This window comes from Dreissena polymorpha, chromosome 14 (assembly GCF_020536995.1).
Source record: "Dreissena polymorpha isolate Duluth1 chromosome 14, UMN_Dpol_1.0, whole genome shotgun sequence".
Lineage (NCBI taxonomy): Eukaryota > Metazoa > Mollusca > Bivalvia > Myida > Dreissenidae > Dreissena > Dreissena polymorpha.
The window spans coordinates 6,496,168-6,518,497 of NC_068368.1; the positions used below are offsets into that span (position 1 = coordinate 6,496,168).

Sequence of the window (22,330 nt, forward strand, 5' to 3'; positions counted from 1 at the left end):
TTCCCGGTTCTTTCACGCTAAAGCTGCAGTTGTTTAGTGTGTTTTTTTCAATATTTCTTAAAAATCGGGGACGTAGAGGTATGATAAACAGAAAAACAGGTTAGTTACTGATCTTTTTGTAATGTATTAGGCTCGGCACGATTAAAATAATAAAACAATGTTTGCTTACAATAACTTTGGGATTTTCCGTGTAGTTCGATTTTCCTATTCTATTTTTAAAGAAATAATTTACGACTAAGAAAATTGATGGGATAAATCGAATACTAGGTCGGTGCCGAATAAAGCAAAGTTTATTTTGCTCGGCACGAAAATCTGAACCACTCGCCAATGCTCGTGGTTCAGATTTTCTAAGCCTCGCAAAATAAACTTTGCTTTATTCGGCACCGACCTAGTATTCTCTATTTATCCCATCATCAGACGTGCATTGTCGTAATAAACCACTGTGGAATATACTTTCCTTTATTTCGGCAATGCTGAAATATAGCTGTCACGCGCGGCGGACTCTTATATCAGTCATGTGTGGAGCATGGTCATATTACTCGGAATCAACTATAAAGTAATCATTTTTAGTAAAATCGAATCAGATTCAACAAAACAAACAATTTGATACCAAGAGGTGATATATTTTTAACAAAAAAAATGCAAAACAAACAAAAGAAAATATTTTTTACAAATGTAAGTGCGCGTGCTCATGACGTCATTATTAACACGTAAAACGACAAAAGTCATTTTCTTTCCCGCTAAAGCTGCATTTTGTTTAGTATTTTTTCATGATTTCTTTAAAGTCGGGGAGGTAGAGGTATGATAAACAGAAAAACAGGTTAGTGCATGATCCTTTTTGTAATATATCAGGCTCGGCACGAATAAAATAATAAAACAATATTTGCTTAAAATAGCTTTGGGATTGTCCGTGTAGTTCTATTTTCCTATTCTTTTTTTTAAAGAAATAATTTACGACATAAAAAATTGATGGGATTAATCGAATACTCGCCAAGGCTTGTGGTTCAGTGGTTCTTTTCTAAGCCTCGCAAAATAAACTTCGATTTATTCGGCACCGACCTAGTATTCTATATATAATTTTGCCCAATCCATATGGAATATGTGTGTAAATGTACTTTAGTTTTTCAGTTTGCTATGTTCTCTAACCGAAGACATAATGTGACACAACATAAGATATCTGAACTAGCTAGTATGCTAGTATGGACCATCTGGGATTATTAAAAACGTTATATAGAAGGGAACATTTCGAAATCAATTGCCACAAATGACAAAACAAAGTATACAGTATTTACTACAATAATAGCAATAAAAGATAAAAATAACACTAATGATACCTACTTTAAATAATGTTTAACTTAATACAAAATATATAACATTAAAACAATAAATGGAATCCTTTTCAATGATTATTCATAAAATGTGTGTATCTCTTCATTTACATAGCGTCAAAATTACACAAAAGTCACACGCAGCTCTCAGAGCCCGAATTGTGATGATATAGCCATAGGCACTACTTTGCTATATAAACGTGTGTCTGTGTATGATATACTTTGCAATTTAGAACAAATAAGTATATCAAACATGACATACTTTGCAATGTGGACCAATATCACATATGATGTAATTGTTTTTGGTATTTGTTGAATACAATTGCATACCAACCAATGAATCTCCTTTAGACTCAACTATGTTGGTTGTGGATTGCCGAACGATATTTTTTATCAGCATTGAATCCGTCTTTCGTCAAGATTTCGCCTCTGAACCATGGGCATCTTGGGAGGGTGGGGCTACCGTAGCTACGGTGTGTATATCGATAGCTCTTCTTCTTCCAAGATGCCTCTTCTCGCCGGACGACCGCTCTGTAGCTCGGCTTAGTTTCCGGATAGTCCACGGCCTATCCATGCAAGTAGACCCGACTGCTCTCATCAGTCGGCACACGGATTATGCGCAAAACCCTCTAGCGCCTACTTCTATGGGGAAACAAACAAGTACGCCTGCCTCTGTGGTTGCAAGCTTCTAGCAGCTCTGTGTACGTGGCCTTTTTCCTCTCTAAGGCCTCCTCGCATCCGGTTTCCCAAGATACGGTTATCTCGATCACGAGTCGTTTTTCCGCCTCTGACCACATCACGATGTCGGGCCTGAGTTGTGTTTGTACGATACTTGGGAAGACCAGCTTTTTGTCAAGGTCAACCTTCATGCTCCATCCGGTTGCGCCGTTGAGGATTGAGGTATTCTGTGACGGCTATCTATGTGCTGTTTCACCCGGCTTCACGAAGTTGATTATATGTAATCGCGGGGTACTACTTCGTTCCTTTTTCTTGTGTTGTTCGAGCTAATCAGCTATCTCTTTGATGACGTTTTTGTGACGCCATCTGTATCTTCCATGTGACAGAGCTGTAGAAAAGCAAGAATGAACATGTTCTAGACTGCCGGGACGATCACACAGTTTACATTTCGAATCTGGTATGAGTTCCCAATAACAGAGGTTTACGTAGGATGGTAGGAGGTCATGGGCTGACCTAAGGAGGAAGGTCAATTTCCTGTCTTGTGGTGTATTCCATGTTTCCCATGCTCCCTGTATTCCTGTTTCTTCCACGCTATTTTGTTTTTATTTTTCTTCTGTCCTCATGACTTCCGCCTCTTTTTCTTGTTTGCTCGGCTTAAATTTTTTTGTCGCTCCAATCCCCGGCGTCCGGCAACATTCAATCCTACAATATCTCTGAGCTTGAGCGAATGCTGGTGCGGGTAACACTGTCTGCTCCTCGGATATGCTTATCTTGGAATTTCCTACGTGTGATTACCAGTCTCGTTTAGCTGTCTTGAATTCCTCCACCAGTGAGGACAGTGGCAGTTGAAGCTTGTTGCTCTTTCCGTACAGCCCTACGCTTGAAAAGCTGGGGGGTATTTCTAGCCACTTCCTTAGGTGTCGGCTTGTGGTCCTCTCTAAGGTTTTTATTACTGATTTCGGTACCTAATACAACATAATTCACCATAGAGCTATATTTAGACCTATATCTCCTAAAAGGACCTGCTTTATTATGCCGAACAATATCATATGGGACATACTTTACTCTATAGACATATATCACAAAGGACCTGCTTTGTCATTTCAAACTAAATCATGTTGGACATACTTTGATATATAGACCCATATAATATATTACATACTTCGCTATTTGTTGACATTTGTATCAAAGAGCCTAATAAAATATGTAAAACTTTTAATTATAGACATACTTCGATAGGTAGAGCATTATCAACTATGACTTTCTTTGATATGTAGTCAATTATTACATATAATCCACTTTTCTATTTGTAGAGAATTTAATGGCATTGTACCAAATGTCGATAAGGCCCTACTTTTTATGTGGACCTTTATCATCCGGGACAGTTGTCCTTTGATACATTCCATGTATAGTCTGCATTTGTTACATTGATCTACTCTGTTTCGAAGGTATAGTTCACGTAGGCATATGTCAATTGCTTTTGATTTCTATGCAGCATCACTGTCTATAACACATTTTGCCATCTCTGTATAATACTGGGCCAAATTCCATCGTAGTGTTTTGATGCATGGATTATTCTACATTTTAGTAAGTATACTTACATATTTTCATAGATTAAAGCCTTTCAGGGCCGTACTTAGGAATTTTTGACTGGGGTGGGTGGGGTCAACCGGGGAGGGTGCGGGAGGGGTCTTCCCTCCCTGTTTTTTTTTATTTTGGCACTTTTCAATGTGAATTTTAATGCCTAAAATTTATTGTGTAATATAATTTGATGGGATATAACAAGTAAATCAACACCTTTCTGAAGTCTAAAACTGTACAAATTGCTGTGAAATTCACACCAATGTTCAAATAATTAGATTTCAGAAATGTATAATGTTTTATGAAAAAGTTGAGTAAACTTTGAAACTCAAAAACCTTTCTTCAGAAATGTATCATAAAGTATGACTCACATATAACCATAATACTATTTTTTTTTTGTTATTCAAACCTCCTCTAAAGTTTCAAAGTAAATTACTAACAAAATGTTTATCATCTACTACACAGTTTAACTTTCACCATCATTAACACAGATAAACCCTTAAAATCATCTACATCTGGGACTTTAGATTTTACCTTGAATGTTTTTATAATAAGCGTTGTCCGTAGTTTTTTTACGGAACTATTTCAGAAATTGAGCTGTTTTGTTTTGGTATATAAGTCTGCCTACAAGACCAACAGATAAAGTGTGAAATTCGTTCCTGCCCATTTATTTTTGGCGAAGGTATGGGGCTTGGACTTTATTTTCCTCAATAATAACTGTTTTCTTGAGCGTTTTTTCACAACTCTTTCCGATTTTGAGGTGATTATTTTGCCACCGTTAAGATGGCATATTGAAGTGGTACGTCTGTCGGTCCGGCCGGAATTTCATTTTCCAGACTCTATTCAAACGCTTAAAGATATTGACCTGATATTTGGTGTGTGATTCCACCTACATGATTTACGGATGAAGTATGACTTTCGTTCCGGTCTAATGATTTTTGGCGAAGTTATGGGCCTCGGACTTAGACGAAGGAACTTGCCGGTTCAAATTAATGACAATTATTTGTTGTTAGCAAATTATTACCATAAGTTATTTTCAGACCTCCTGTATCATTTGCTTCCATTCGCTTCTTCTCTTTCATTGGATGTAAGTCCATATTTCCTTTTTATCAGAACCCTTTAGCCAACATTTATGATTAAATCTAAAAATATAACGAAAAACATTACGCAACCTTGTGATAAGGTAATATTGACCAGCACATATAGTAGCCAAACATGAACACATTGTCATAATTATTCATCTAATGGGCTAAACGGTACCGGGTTATCTGATCAGTCTGCTCAGAAACGACTGCAGAGAGGACGTAAAACATGTTCTTACTATATTTAAGTTAAAGTAAACGTGTTAGCCGCATATTAAGAAGACAGTATTTTACAATTAGTTTTATACGTTATAGTTTTATATTTAAAATTGAAAAATATAAATAAAAAATCTTAATCCGTGCAATGGTTTAAATAAACTACACATACACACACAATGATAGAGGCCATAAACTTTAATCTCGAAATCACAAAAGGAAAAATGTTTTTATAGAAGATTGAAAGTCATACAATTATGATGGTGCTTTTTTTAATAACTCTCACGAGTGCATACTTACCATGATATAATATATCGATTTAACTGAATTTCGATTATGTATTGAGAAAATGTAACGTTTAGGTGGAAGAGTTGCATACATTCATGTCATGTAGTGCCACTTCCTTTGATATTGTGATATGCATAATAAGCCTCATACTTCTCGGCAATCAATCTTTTAGTACTAAAATCAACTCCCCATTAACTGACAATGCTCTGCATGTAAGCGAGTAAAACAAATCAGATCATAACCCCCGCAGAACTGGATTTAAAATTCCGTTGTCGTTCATGAAGTTTCTATTGAACATTCGTTGCTTGCGCAATGGGTTTATCTTGTTAACATGGAAAAAAGACACTTTGTAAAAATCATTAAAATGAAGTTTATGCAATTAAAATTCATCACAGTCTTTGCAAACTTTTTATTGGTAAATTTCCCTGTTTACCTTTAATACCAAACTGTTCATAACATTTACTTTGACGTACTAATAACAATTTATGAGAAAAAGCGAGCTAGTTTATACTCGTTTTTATGTACAATATCAATTAACATGTGTCACTGTTCCGGTATAGAATAGTTATACCCACTGATTATTTCACTTAATAACTGCATACGTTCGTGTAATGGATATGTCAACAATTTACCTTCCAAGTACCGAAAAAGCTATTGATATTAGGAAAGAATTTTCCAAATCCCTAAATATTGCATATAAACATGTCTGCGTGTCTATAATCCGTGTTTTCGATTATTTCGTAATGCTAAATAATAGCACGTTTTTGGCGTATATCTAATGCCAGATTAACTCATCTCCAGCGACTTACCAATCGTGAGCCGTTTTGATGAAAAGCCAACTATCGAAACCGAAAGTTGTACTTCAAGTGTAATCATCAACTTCACGGGTATTTTTATGAATTGTTGAAAAATATATAATACATCAGCAAACATCGGTATTTTTAATTCTCAGCGTACTATATATATATACTATATATAGCGATATAGCGAGTATATACCCATTTAGCGAGTTATACGTATATCTTACACATCAGATCAGATTAATTCCGGAAAACAGTAATGAAACATGATCAACTAACGGAAACGATTTACAATCACACCAGTGTGTGTTTACATAAGTTTAAAATATTAACAGCGGTGAACAAACAAAGTAATCCTTTCCCCCATAAGAAGCAAAGTGAAAATGGCTTTTGCAATCAGCATAAAACCAAGACAGCCTGCGAGTAACTCGTAGTCTGTTCAGGTTTTATGCTGTTTGCTACTCATAGTAACTTAGGGTTGAAAATGAAGACTTTACAGCATGAATTTAGCAAGAAAGGTATTTTATTGAGTGTAACTTTCTAAGAGACGAAAATGGGTTAACAACTTTTCTATGTGGTAAAGGGTTATACGAGGGCAATGCGTCTCACATTTGTAAAATATTTATTGTAGAAATCCTGTATGAAGACTTGGTTTTGTTTGCATCCAGTACTATGGCAAGCGGTTCGACGCATAATCCCAAGAAACTAGGTTTCTCATGAGATCCTAGGTTCTCAGAATGAGAATCTAGGTTTTCGATTGATGATTGCACATGGCTTCCAGAACCCAAGTTTTTATTCGATATCCTAGGTTTTCATGAGAACCTAGGTTCTCATGAGAAACTAGGTTTTTCATGAGAACTTAGGTTCTCATTTGAAAACAAAGGTTCTCATCAAAAATCTAGTTTCTTGGGATTATGCGTCGAACTGTTTGCCATAATCCGTGGTTTCCATTTGGGAACCATAGTTCTCATGAGAACCTAGGTTCCAAGAATTACACTGTGAAAACCATAGTTCTCATGACGAGAACTTAAAGGGATCTTTTCACGCTTTGGTAAATTGACAAAATTGAAACAAGAAATATCTTTAAAAAAGATATACGGCGTTGATTGTGGTTGGAGTTTATGGAAGGTAAAGATTTAAATGAATGAGATCAAGGATAGCTTATATCTTTTTCTGTGCAGTTTTTAGCTGCATCAAACGCAGTACGGGATGTTACGCGGAGTTTTCGCGGCTTATTTTACATTATTACATATTGCTGGTCATAAACCTATAGATACAAAACAGAAAACCAAAGTCAACCGGCCACACGCGAAGTCTCCGTACATATTTTAAATATGTATACGCGCGTTCTTCGAACAAACCTGAGTGGTTTATCGGGCATTGCTACGTGTATTTGATTCGATTATTAACAGTATCGAGAATCATCGCGCTCATACTTAATACATTAGTCAATATGCTGCAATAATACATTAGTAAATATGATGGAATAATTCTTGTTAATTAATTAAAAATAATATTTATCATGGTATTGTTAAAAACACATTAAGAATCTATTATTGACATGCCATAAAATAATATCGCTGGATATCTTCATTACACATCTTTCTGGTGGTAAAGAAAATTCCAGTTCACCTAGTTCACGCTATAGTGTTTTTATTATATAACTATTATGTTACTGACCGCGAACTCCGAACAGCACATAAGGTCTGACCTGTATATAAACTCTGACATTCAAACCGCGAACTGACCCCTTATACCTCGCGGGTTGAAATGCAATACATTAAAGTGAGGCATCGCTTCCACTGCTCTTTATACTTTTACATATAACATGTTGACAGGAATATGGAAGTCAGTACTAAATATGAGAACATGGCGTTTAAGTACACAACGTTCTCGCGTTGAAAATCCTCTGAAAATAAAAGGTGCACGCACAAACTGTATTGATGTCGAGATTGAGTATAAAACTGTTCTATCTATTAAGCCTTTTTATTAGAGATAAAACTGTTTCATGCTGAACACGCAGTAAAACAGTGTTACAAAGACGCGGACATGTTTCCAATTTTCTAGTGGTATTATCAAATCAGCCAATGCAGTCAATGAAGTGTATTCATCTGTACTTGGCCGCGGGAAGTTTTATATGAATTCAATTGGACGCTAACAAAGGTCAGGCTTAGGTGAAAAGCTGGCGTATACAGCTAACGCCGAAAAAGTTGTTTCAGATTCGCAAATTTTCGTTTTAGTTATGATATTTGTGAGGAAACAGTAATACTGAACATTTACCATGGTCTAATATAGCCATTATATGCATCTTTTGACGATTTTAAAACCTAAAAATTATAAAGCGTTGCAACGCGAAACGATTGAAAAATTTGGTGAGTTCTGTTTTTGTCGTTAGATTTTGTGAAACTACGAAGATTGCTTATATAAGGTATAAAATACGTCAGGTATGTGTACTCGGCGGAATAGCTCAGTAGGCTAAAGCGTTTTTACTTCAGGACTCTGGCAGGACTCCACGGATCACTGGTTCGAAACCTGCTCCGGGCAATGTTCTTTTCCTTTTTTTAATTTTATTCTTGATTTTTTACTGGAGCTTTTACGATCCAATGTTTACAATTATCAATATAAAGCATTTAATGAATAAGTTAAAAAATGCCAAAATCTGTGAAAAGGCCCCTTTAAGTTCTCATCTTTAATACTAAATCCGTGGTTTTCATTTGGGAACCATAGGTTCTCATGAGAACCTAGGTTTCCAGAATTACGCGTCGGACGGCGTAAACTTGCTCGTTTGGAATACGGGACACATATTATTCAGGGCGCAGGATCAATGGGGTTCACATATGATTACACACGGGCTGGACAGAATGAAAACACGCCGTTAAGAACTTTATTTTGCAGATATCTCAAGTTATTGCAATATGTTTGCAAATTCTTTAGTGCATAAGTTTTTAACCGAAGACATTGTGTAACACAATGTTTGTTATTTTCTCTTTCCGAAGATATAGTGTGACACAACATTTGTCATGTTCTCTAACCGAAGACATAATGTGACACAACATATGCTATGTTCTCTTACCGAAGACATAGTGTGACACAGCATGCATTATGTTCTCTAACCAAAGACATAGTGTGGCACAATATTCGCTATGTTCTCTATCCGAAGACATAATGTGACACAACATTTGCTATGTTCTCTAACCGAAGACATAATGTGACACAACATTTGCTATGTTCTCTAACCAAAGACATTGTGTGAAACAATATTTGCTATGTTCTCTAGCCGAAGACATAGTGTGACACAATATTTGCTACGTTCTCTAACCGAAGACATAGTGTGACAAAATATATGCTATTTTCTCTAACCGAAGACATAATGTTACATAACATTTGCTATGTTCTCTAACCGGAGATATAACGTGAAACAACATTTGCTATGTTCTCTAACCGGAGACTTAATGTTACACAACATTTTCTATGTTCCCTAACCGAATACATAATGTGACACAACATTTGTTATGTTCTCTAACCGAAGACATAATGTGACACAACATTTGCTATGTTCTCTAACCGAAGACATAATGTGACACACCATTTGCGCTGTTCTCCAACCGAACACATAATGTGACACAACATTTGATATGGTCTCTAACCGAAGACATAAGGTACCACAACATTTGCTATGTTCTCTAACTGAAGACATACTGTGAAACAATATTCGCTATGTTTTCCAACCGAAGACATAATGTAGCAAACATTTGCTTTGTTCTCTAACCGAAGACATAATGTGACACAACATTTGCGCTGTTCTCTAACCGAAGACATAATGTGACACAACATCAGATATCTGAACTAACCAGTATGCTAGTAAAGACCATGTTGTATTGTTAAAAAGCGTTATATAGAAGAAAAAATTTCCAAATCAATTGCCACAAATTACAAAATGAAAGCTGCATTATATGTTACAATAATCGTAATAAAGGATCAAAATAACACTAATCATACCTACTTTAAATATTGTTTAAAGTGTAACAACAATTTTAACATTAACATAAGAACTGCAACCCTTTTCGTTGATAGTTCTCAAAACGTGTGTATCTCTGCATGTGCATAGCGTCAAAATTACACAAAAGTCACATGCATATCTCAGACCCCACCATGCGATGATTTAGCCAAACATTTGCCCCGAATATCGGCAATTGGAAAAGGCATAACATGTAGGTCTGCTTTTCATTCTCTTTAAAAAGAGCAGTATAGAACAGAACAATTCTATATTGACATGGTATACAATGATGGCAATATATCAACTTCTGGTGTTAACATGCACAATACTTTCCGGTTCCTACTTCCTCTGAAACATGGCATATGAATTAGCAACTGATGTTCAAACTTGTGGGTATTTTATTTTGAAATGTTTCTTCCATAAATAAGCCAAATTTAAACGATCTACAAATGTTTAGTCCATAAATAACCCCATGTAAACCTGCGAAAGACATATTAATTATTTATAGAGATAATTATTCGGTATTACATTTAGATACCCATTAAATAATAAATTAAATACTTATCATTTAAGTTGCAAAATATTATTATGCATATGTCTTCATCGAAGGGTTTAAATAAACAAAAGTACTGGAAATCATTGTTAACGAACTGTCCCATAATATCTCGCGCATACAAAAGACACAATGACATTATCGACGATTTAATGCGTTCCATTTTAACCGTGTTTTGTTCGTCTTTCATTAAGTACTCCCACATTTATAAACGTGAAATAATGTATCGATTGAACTTTATTCCGATTAGATATAGATAGAAATGTATCTATACTGTGGACCATTTGGTCATATATTTATTATTCAGCCGAGATCCACAATACAATAAGAGAGCAATGTAGTGCTAGTATGATAAGAAATAGTGATAATGTGTTAAGGTTTAATAAGCCTCATACATCAGTCTTTACGTCAATCAATTGAACATTTCCTTAATCATATACATACAGCCACATAATACATTTCCAACAGTGCATACTATATCCAAGTTCCGTGAAGGCCTATTAAAATAGGGTCATAATGTAAAATTGAGGACTTCTGCATATACACTCTTTTTTGCAATCCAGCTATTTGTCACATTGAACCTTCATAATTAAATAAACCAGAAAAATGTTCGCTGAATTCTTCACGTGGACCTTTGTGCCATAGGCACTGCCTTTTGTCTTTTTTGTATGATATACTTTGAAATAAAGAACTATATCAAAAATGGGTCCCCTGCGGCAGAGGTTAACGGGCGATGGTAGATGGACTGACCTAAGGAAAAATAAAATCTGTCATACTTCTAAATGTCGTCCAATTTCAATTTCCTGTCTCTTGTAATCCATTTTGGCCATGCTCCCTGTGTTCCCATTTCTAACACGTTAAGTTTTCTTTATTTTTCTTCTGCCCTCCTGACTTTTGCCTGGATCATTGAGCGCGTCTCTTTCTTGTTCCACAAAAGATTTTTGTCGCTCCGATCCCCAGACGTCCGGCAACATTCAATCCTACAATATCTCTGAGCGTAGGCGAATTCACAGCTTGACTGACAGTCTCTGTTGCCGACCGTATCCTGCTGGTTCGGTTATAAATGCCTGCTTCTCGGATATGCTCATTTTGGAAGTCTTTAAGTGTGAGTACCAGCCTCGTATTGTCTATCTCGAACTCCTCCACCAGTGAGGACAGTGGGTGTTGATGCTTGGTGCTCTGTCCGTACAATCCTACACCGGAGATCCTGAGGGAGGGGTATTCATATTTACTTCCTTAGGTATCGACTGGTGTTTATCTCTAAGGTTTCTATTACTGATCTCAAAACCTCATATAGCATTATTAACCATAGAGTTATATCACATAATCATACTTAGCTACGTAGAACAGTATCGAATAGGAACTACTTTTCTATATGGAGAACTGTTTCAAATAGGGCGTAATTTGTTGTTTAGACCTATATCTCCTCAAAGAACCTGCTTTATTATGTCGAACAATATCATATAGGGCATACTTTACTCTGTAGACCTATATCACAAAGGACCTGCTTTGCCATTTCCAACTATATCATGTTGGACAAACTTTGATATGTAGACCCATATCATATTTTACAAACTTCGCTATTAGTAGACATTTTTCTCAAAGAGCCTACTAAGATATGTAAAACTTTTTATTATGGACATACTTCGATAGATAGAGCATTATTACCTATGACCTTTGATATGTAGACAATTATTGCATATAACCAACTTTTCTATTTGAAGAATTTAATGGCGTAAGACCAAATTGCAACAAGGACCTACTTTTTATGTGGACCTTTTTCATCCAAAATAGATTTCCTTTGATACATTCCATGTATAGTCTGCTTTTATCACATGGATCTACTCTGCTACGAAGGTATAGTTCATGTAGGCATATGCCAATTGCTTTTGTTTTCAATGCAGAATCACTTTCTATGTCACCTTTTGCCGCATATGTATTGTAAGTCTGCCATCTATGTATAATACTGGGCCAAATTCCATCGTTGTGTTTTGATATATGGATTATTCTCCATTTGTAGTATGTACTTGCATATTTTCATAGATTAAAGCCTTTGCAATTTAAGAATTAATAATTATTTACCGATATATGAAAAGCTCTCATTGTTTAGTAAACGTATATAATTCTTTTAATAAATACTGTTAATTGTGATTATTGGAAACATCAAGCATGAAGAAATATTATTTTTATGCAAGGTTTTATATTACAGGCAATCTAGGAACACATGAATCTTATTATTGTAATCATGTTTTGCCAAATTGACCATGTGTTCAAGCATATTATGATATGTTTTATTAGTCATAAAAGGTTCACTAAGTGTTGATGTAAATCATAGACATTTTAAATTTTCAATAACGGCAAAAAAGGAACTTAAATTAAAACAATGTTCTTGCACGTCTTCTTTCTGCACTTTAAAGCAGCCAGTCCCTTGTTTCTAATTCCTCAGCCGTGAAAGTGGGTCATTTACGGAGCGTCCGGTGGTTAACATTGATCACCGGAAGTCACGCGTATTATATTATCGGAAAGCTTGCACGATGCGGCAATTAAAGCGTCTCCGGTGCGAAGATTTATTTCTTGTGTCAAGTGGACGCGGAGATAAGATTGCCTCATAGTTCATTCATGGTATTGATTCAGAGACAGGGAGGGTGAGAAACGGTTCCTATTAGGTCTTTGATCGGAACAATGTCGTATATTTATAACTACATCGGGTAATTTTTATTTTAGGTTAATTCGCGACTGTTTTTACATACATAGGTGTCTTTGTTCGCAGAATATTGGATTGGATCTATTGTTATCCCCACGCTTTTCGGAGAAAAAGTGTGGATTGTGTGGTTATCTTCGCCGTCCGTCCGTCCTGGCCACTATCTCCTCCTTCACTATAAGCACTAGCACCTTGAAACTTACACAAATGGTAGCTATGAGCATATGTGCGACAGTGACAGCAACGAACGTTTGATCTGACCCCTTGTTCAAAAGTTATCGGGGTTGGGGTGGGCCGGGTCAGAGATTTTCCTGAGACAGCAATTCGAAAAAGGCTCATAACTAATGTGTCCCTTTCATTACTTTCATATTTGGTATGCATGTGTATCTAGACAACACTTATCCATGCGCATACAATTTTTGACACCTGTGACATTGACCTTTAACTTGGGGTCAGTTTTCAGGTTTCAAAATTTGCGATCGCGATTCGAAAAAGGCTCATAACTACTGTGTCCCTTCAGATATTGCTTTCATACTTGGTAGGCATGTGTATCTGGACAACACCTTCCAATGCCCATACATTTTTCACCCCTGTGACATTGACCATGAATTTGAGGTCAGCGATCAGGTTTCGAAATCTGCGACCGCGATTCGAAAAAGGCTCATACCTGCTGTGTCCCTTAAGATATTGCTTTCATATTTGGTACGCATGTGTATCTGGACAACACCTTTCCATGCGCATGAAATGTTTTAACTTGGGGTCCGCGTTCAGGTTTCGAAATATGCCACCGCGTTTCAAAACAATCTCATAACGTCTGTGTCCCTTCAGATATCGCTTTCATATTTGGTACGCATGTGTATCTGGACATGACCTTTCCATGCGCATAAAAACTTGGACTTAGGGTCCGCATTTAGATTTTGAAATATATTATGTGCTTATCTCCGCCGTCTGTCCGTCCGTCCTGGCCACTATCTCCTCCTAAACTATTAGCACTAGAACCTGAAACTTACACACATGGTAGCAATGAGCATACCGTATGTGCCACAGTGCACTATTTGGAATTTTGATCTGACCCCTGGGTCAAAAGTTATGGGGGTTGGGGTGGGGCCGGGTCAAATATTTTCACTCATTTTGTAGGTTATTTTACATTAACCTCTTCTTTTCTACACCCATTTACTTCAAATTGTTACTGAACATCTCTTATGACAATACGGTCAATCTCAACTATGCAGGGCCCCATTACTACCCCTGGGGCGCTCCTGGGTCAAACATGCGGCGTGGGGATACGCGTCGGCCTCTGCCGCACCATTTCTAGTTATATATTTATAAATGTATGTTCAATCACTTAGTGTTTCAACCATTTATGTTACACATTGAATATGTAACTCGTATGTGATAAATTCGAAAGAAAAAATCACGCATGTAAAGTGTTTACTATTGGCAGTTAACTAATAACAGATCACTTACTAATTATTGCCCGATTTATTTCTTTTAAAAAAATTCTATGAGTTTCAATCATGTATGAATAAGTTCAATTTTCTAGTATTTTCACATCTGCGTAAATTTTGTAAATTCAGAGCAGCTATATCATGTTAAATGAGCGTAAACGTTGCTAGCAATTTTTTCCAGTATCGACATGTCTTATTACATTACACGCAGGCCTGTGTCGTATTCAAACTTTTCATTACATTGACCATGGGTGAAAACAAAGACAATGAGTGAAAATCAACATAAATATTGATATTTTTCTAAATAAATGTACATTTGGATATTATTTCAGAACCAGTATTATAAACATTGATGAAAAATGAACAAAGCACTTTTTCGTCACTACGAACACACACTTCATATTCCATTATGTGTATACAAAATGCTCAATAATGTATAAAGAAACCGATCGAAACCCACTGAACCACATCTACAACGCTCTGAGGAATATTTTAATGACGTGTCATGAATTTAATATACTTAATAATGTCATAATGATGGATCCTGTCTTTGAATGTACAGCACAACACCTCGTCATCGTCGTGTTACCAGAAACACAATCACAAGCGTCAACAAAAACAGCATCTTAATTACGACCATCCTCGTATACAACAATACATTCAACAAGTCAATTCATTGCAGTTTTTAAGCATTTATGTTGTTTATTTTCTTCTTTTCCTATAAATATCTGGCGTCTACCAGAGCGGTGTATATAAGGCTGAGTCGTACCTTCCTGCAAGAGTTCACCTCATTCGTGTTGATGTTCAAAACATCTGGAATTTTCAACACGGTTGCATAGACATGCGAACAGATATTTCTACACTTTTGCGCACTATGTCTTCCCTGTTGGGCAAACAATCGCATATATATTTTACACTGTAGTGCAGACTTACGTAGAAATAGTGTAGAAACATTTCATCAGGCTATGCGTTACTGTAGAAACATTGTATAAATAGGTTTTCATGGAGTTATGACTTACCGTAGAACCATTGTTGAAACCTCTTTTCGTGGGGCTTTGACTCATTGTAAAAACAATGTAGCACACCTTTCGTGGGGCTATATTTGCTGTAGAAACATTGTACAAACATTTTTTCGTGGGGCTATGGCTTACTGTAGAAACATTGTAGAAACATCTCTTTTAGGACTTTGACTTATTGTAGAAACATTGTAGCACATCTCTTTGTGAGGCTATGACTTACTTTAGAAACATTTTAGAAATGTATCTTAGTGGGACTATGATTTACCGTAAAAACTTTGTTGAACGATCTCTTCATAAAGCGATGACTTACCATAGAAACATTGTAAAAATATATCTTAGTGGGACCATGACTTACTGTATTATAATTGTAGAAATGTCTCTTCGTGAGGCTATGACTTTCGGTAGGAACATGTATGTAAATATATTGCAGAAATATCCCTTAGTGGAACTATGACACGCTGTAGAAACATTGTAGAAATATCTCTTTGTGAGGCTATAACTTACCGTAGAAACATTGCAGAAATACATCTTCGTGGGGATATGACTTACCTTAGAAACATTGTAGAAACATCTCTACATGAGGCTATGACTTACCTTAGAAACATTGTAGAAACATCTCTACATGAGGCTATGACTTACCTTAGAAACATTGTAGAAACATCTCTACATGAGGCTATGACTTACCTTAGAAACATTGTAGAAACATCTCTACATAAGGCTATGACTTACTGTTAAAAACATTGTAAGAACATTTCTTTATGGGAATTTAGAAATTGTATGTATTTTTAGGACAATAACTTCCCATAAAAATATGCGAATTAACAGTCGGCGTTTAGCGTCACTAAAATAATCACAATTCACAAATTAACGCGTGTAAAAAAGATCATTTAGAACACGTAGCCGTTGCATAGACATCAAGAACTAATACAATTTCATTTCACGGTCAGTAATGAAATAGGTTATCAATTTAAGTATACGTAATCAATCATGCCAAAAAACAGCTAACTAGCATCTTGAACGCGTTAATCTCAAACACTTGAAATTGATAAGCCAGGTTTACTGCTTAATTTTCGTTGTGCATTAAGTGACACTGGATGTTATTCGAAGCCTTATCTACATATAAACTGACTTAAATCATTCCAATATACATTTGCTCCCCTTGGGTAAATTCAGTTTTTATGTAAACGAATAGAGACATAGATAAAGTCTGACATAAAGTAATATTCTTGAGAGAAAAAAAAACGCATGTTTAAAACGACTTCGAAACATGAAGTGTACATATTTAGAAAGAAAGAAAAGAAACTCCAACAACTGTTACACAATTAACAAAATTAACTCATTGGTGACATTTGTAATAATTGAAATGATTAAAAAAAACGTCGAATGTTCATTGTGTCTGTTGATTTAACGCAGAACGGTTTGTACAGTGCATAAGTGTCCATTCATCAAGACCGTGAATTTTTAAATAACGTGTTTATAACAAAACAATAAACAAATACATGTTCAAGACTCGAAAAAATGACATAATCATGTTCAAATGCATGTGTTATGTCCGTAAAAGGTACGTGTAGATCTTTTTATAATTGAATATAACTTCATAATAGATTTGGGAAAACAAATTATTGTCATCGTATTATCGTTTCCTCTGTTTATATAAATCGTTAATCTATCAATTCCGCTTGTGTTTTCAATAAAATGATCGCTTAAGTTCCTGTTTTCTTTAAAAAAAAAAAAAACATAAAAAGACACATTTTACTACAAACAAAATATATTTTGCTGAAAATATTTTACAACAATTAAACCTAATTTTCATTTCATTCTCTGCTAATAGAGTCGGTTGAACAATGTTATTATCATCCGAAGTTCGTCCAATAGTAATTACGACTGTATAATTGATTTACGTAAGGTACATGTGATCAGGTATCCGAGCGGGTATCCGAGCATGTGGTGTTATTTGTTTGTTTTTGTTTTTTCTATATACAAAAAGTATTGTTTAAAATCAGTGTGCCCTTGCAGCTTAACCCGTTCATGCCTAGCGTCCTGAAAAAAGGACATTGCAAACAGCGTAGACCCAGATGAGACGCCGCATGATGCGGCGTCTCATCTGGGTCTGCGCTGTTTGCTTAAATGAATTTCTTTATGAAATGTTATAAATATAGAAATAAATATACTAGACATCCCTAATTTTGGAAATAAATTGAACCAATTTAGAAGGATGGGAGAGTCCACTGGGCATAAATGGGTTAATCGATCGTCAAAACAGACGATAATTGCTATGCTACATGGAGCAAGCGAAAGGTTGGAGGTTATGCTGATTACATGTCACGTGTTATGCGTATGTTAAACCGTTTAAAGGTCCACTATGCGAGGACCCGATGTGTGCGATTCGTTACTTTGAGAGACGCACATGATAAACAGGTTTGGCATGTGTTTTGTGAGAAACTGCTCCGACCACCAAACGATATGTCCAAACTCTTAAGCATTACTTATTTCCCTTAAAGGTAAACGGTGACAGTTTTTTGTTTTGGTGCAGTATTTCCATATCTGGAAGGCTAGATATTTGTTAACGTTTTCTTTTTTATTGAAATTCATTTAATGGTTGTAAATAAGCATACTTGTGTATTTGCTTTGCGATTAGAAAAAAATAGGAAAGGGAAAGGACAATTTAAAAAAAATACAGAAATTAAAAACGAAAAACGCACACATATTTTAATCGACCATCATAATTAAGTGTGTACGATAAAAGCGCGGAAGTTGCGAGCAAGATTGAGCGGTAGACTACAATCGGATCGTTAGCTGAAGACCTGCTTGTTGTGTGATCCGTAATAGAAATTAGCTTCGCTTTATGAAAAGGGGGTTAAATGCATGTGCGTGTAATGACTGCGCAGGAGCATCTGGGACAAACACCTTACGCCCATGCGAAAGGTTTGAATTACTTTGGTCAAAATGCGTCTCGGGATCACAACACCTTGAACATTCAATCTGTGATTTTTTAGCTTCTCTGACATGATTGGTTTACTTCTTGAAAATCACATCATAATCCAAAGGCCATTTTCGCACTGCCGATGCACTCATAGCTTACATGTAGACCCATACCCCAACGTTTCCACATACTAAAAGTATATGGGAAAATAATGCCATAAATTCACTATTATCTCCTAAAGTGGTATTACGAAAACGGGTTCGCTATCCAGACTTTCGACCGGACAGGGTTAAACAGGTCATTGCCAAAAACACGTTTGTTTGCAAAATACCAGGTGAAAGTTTATCTTTCGATTGTTAATGCCGATCAGAAGTCGAGCATTAAAATTGTTTGATCTTCAGATCATTTGAAGATGACACCTCTTGGTCAATATTTATTTTATTTACGACCGACACTTTTCAGAGTTGCATAAGAATGGGGAATTTAGGTTGAAGTAGTAAATTAATGACAATCTAATCTGGGATTGTAAAAGGAATTTAGATCGCATGTATTGAGTCGCGTTCTGAGAAAACTGGGTTTAAAGCATGTGCGTAAAGTGTCGTCCTAGATTAGCCTGTGCAGTACGCACAGGCTAATAAGGGACGACACTTTCCGCCTTATCCGTATTTTCGTGTAGAAGAGACTTCCTTTAAACGAAAAATACCATTACAGCGGAAAGTGTCGTCCCTGATTAGCCTGTGCAGACTGCACAGGCTAATCTGGGACGACACTTTACGCACATACATTAAACCCAGTTTTCTCAGAACGCGACTCATATTGTATGTCGTTGGCTGACTTAGGTACTAAATTTTGTTAGGATTTATATAAGTTTGTACTGACAAATATTACCATAACAATATAATGAATTGAATGTTTGATTTGCAATAATTGTACAGTATTTTTTAAATATTACGTGTATGTGTTCTCGTACATAATTATAACAAATAGAAAATAATATTTTTTATCAATTTTAATAATTGCATTGTGTAAGACAATTTAAAAATGTTAAATATCAAATATGCGCATAGTTTTGTACAATAATTAACAAATTAAATAGAGAACAAAGCATGCATCAACATATAAAGCGCAAATAGACTTGCTATTGAAATATGCTCTATTCGTGGACGGATATAGATATACACGTCAATGAAAATGTCACCTACAATGAACAAAACCGACATTCAAATGTCATTTTGCATATAGAAATGTTAAACATAAAAGGACTTGACATCAAACATGAGACAGATTGACCGATGTAAAGAAAGTTGCGTAGATGTCGACTTTGCCTGTCGCATTTATAATAAATTGTATTATATACTTGATTATAATCACACGCAAATAAAAAAGCTGAATAATATTGAAAGCGGTTCAAATCGACTGTAAGCAAATGTTCATTTTCGTGACGACACATGAAATTAATGTGCCGTGAATAATAGAAGTTTAAAGTGGTGGGCTTTAATTCGGTTCTACAAAATGCCTTTTAAGAAGACGGAACCATAAAATTTGCCGTCAAAATTGGTGATAATATTATTACTTAAAAACTCGAGTCGTTTTGTAAAACTTTGCCTTGTGCTGAAACCGCTAGGTAACAATTTTCATCAATAACAATTGTGAAATCGTTTATTTTGCTAGTAAACTTGAAGTCTTTGAATTATAGACCTCAAATTTCGAAACTACATTTCATCGTTTGTATTTAATAAAACATTTAAAACGTTTTTCATTAATTAACCATAATATTGACACGGGTCAATAACATACCATTCACATGACATAAAACTCACCAAAATAACACAATCACTTAAACAACATGTTTTAATGTTATAATACCGACAAATCATGTACCAAATCATTGAAATAAATAATGTTGATAACAGTTTCATGATTTAAGTAATAAACACAATTTCAAATGCACAAACAGATACTGTAACAGTCTGTAACGCGCACGGTACAAATGGAAGCACCAAAAGTAAGCTCATATTGTCAGTGTCGGCTGGATGACCAGAAACCCATCACATGATAACATAGCAACACTTTTCAAGCGCTTATATCGCCGGAAACAGTTCGTTTCAAACAACTACGAGCGCAACTTTGCAGCACCAATGTTCGCCATTCTCATTATATGTTCTATAGCAACCTCAGTCGTTAGTAAAACTAGCGTGTATTACCTCTTGACGCACATGTATAAGGTCTACATCATGTCAACGACATTTTCTTTCCATCCCGTGACCTTAACGATTACAATCACAATGATCATCGGAAAACAAACGTCCCGGCGAATAATATTGCATCAAAATGGAGGATCGTTTTAAAATCGTCACCAATTAAGGAGTGCCGCTGTTAATAAGCAAAAAGCTCTTGTTTTCTTTCGACGCCTTGAAGTCCTTCTTAGCGGGGCGAAGGTAGCGGCAGTCCTCCAAATCCTCCCAGTCTTCCTCGCTGAGCGGCGGCGGCACGTACGGAGGCCCCGAGTAGTCCCGAACAATCAGGGGCCGACTCGTTAGCGTATAGATCGGTGGCAACATTATGGGTGGCAGTTTCAGCGGTCGCTCCCGTGGCACTCCGTCTCGCAACCGGTCGGATTTTTCGACTTTCCGCTGATCCACGAGCGGCAGAGAGTCGTCAGCGGTCTTGTCCTGGTCTTGTTTCAGAGATTCCTCGTGTGTGCGATCGAAGGAAATTAACGTACCCACGTCGCCGTTTTCAAATAAAATGTTCGCCTGTAGCGTCCGATCGCTCGACGATTTCTGTAATTTCTGAAGCGCTTTGTTATCGATGGTTCCGTCCACCGACAGAATTCGCTTCAGTAACTTCATCCTGAACTCATTTGGAGGAATGAACACTGGTGACTGCGGCGTCCGCCGTGCGCTCAAAGGAGCGTCCGAACGTTTCTCTCCGGTCATCAGGGAGCTCCTAGCTATTGTCTGCGTAGCCATCATTTGTCCTTCGAAAATAATACTCCAGAGTTCAGATAGCGTCCCGCTTAGACCTTCTGCATACGGCTGTATATGGGGTCCAGGTACGGTGATACTCTTTCCGTGTAGATAACCGAGTTAAATTCACTGCTATCACACCACTTATTTGAATACAACCCGACTTATTGTCTTAAGATGAACCAGACATCGGCCGTGATATGTTCTGATTACCAAACGATCGCTACTCGTTAAATCTCCAAATCCGAACTTGAGTACTGTATTCAAAAGTTACAGTTTTGAAGTACCAATATATTTTTTAAGTTAAGCAACGCTCACAGTCAAGATAACATCCTTTATATCTTTTATTTTAAAAGCATATGCCTTTATATTTCTATCGTTATCTTTTTACAGCATACAATTTATAACTTTTTGTCAGCCGATGACACTTTCATGAAGATACAAAGTCTATTCTTAAATGTTCATCTAAAAGCTTCACGAATTTGTTTGTATTATTTTACTACGATCTGATCTGTACGCGAGTTTAATGTCGTCTGCAAAAATTGGAAACGCGTCTGGTATTTATAGGCCTACTCATGCGTTATCGGTCCTCATTGAAATATTAACCAATACAATGGACTGTTTTCATACTAATTGTAAACAAGCCGAAAATAACCATGCGTGTTTGTAGTTCCAAAGATATTTTACAGATGTATGTATAATTATGACTTCAGTAAATAGATTATTAACTTAAGTGTTTAGTTTATA

General features: G+C 36.1%; 1 protein-coding gene across 2 annotated transcripts in view; it reads right to left on the reverse strand.

Moving 5' to 3' along the window:
* The window catches only part of LOC127857575 (uncharacterized), a 193,690-nt gene extending 171,562 nt beyond the window's left edge, over positions 1-22,128 (reverse strand). For both annotated transcript variants that reach the window (XM_052394043.1, XM_052394044.1), the window contains exon 1: positions 21,115-22,128. In XM_052394043.1, coding sequence (XP_052250003.1) covers positions 21,115-21,589 — 475 coding nt within the window. In that variant the 5' untranslated portion in view covers positions 21,590-22,128. The remainder of the gene's footprint in view (positions 1-21,114) is intronic.
* Positions 22,129-22,330: the final 202 nt, after the last annotated feature.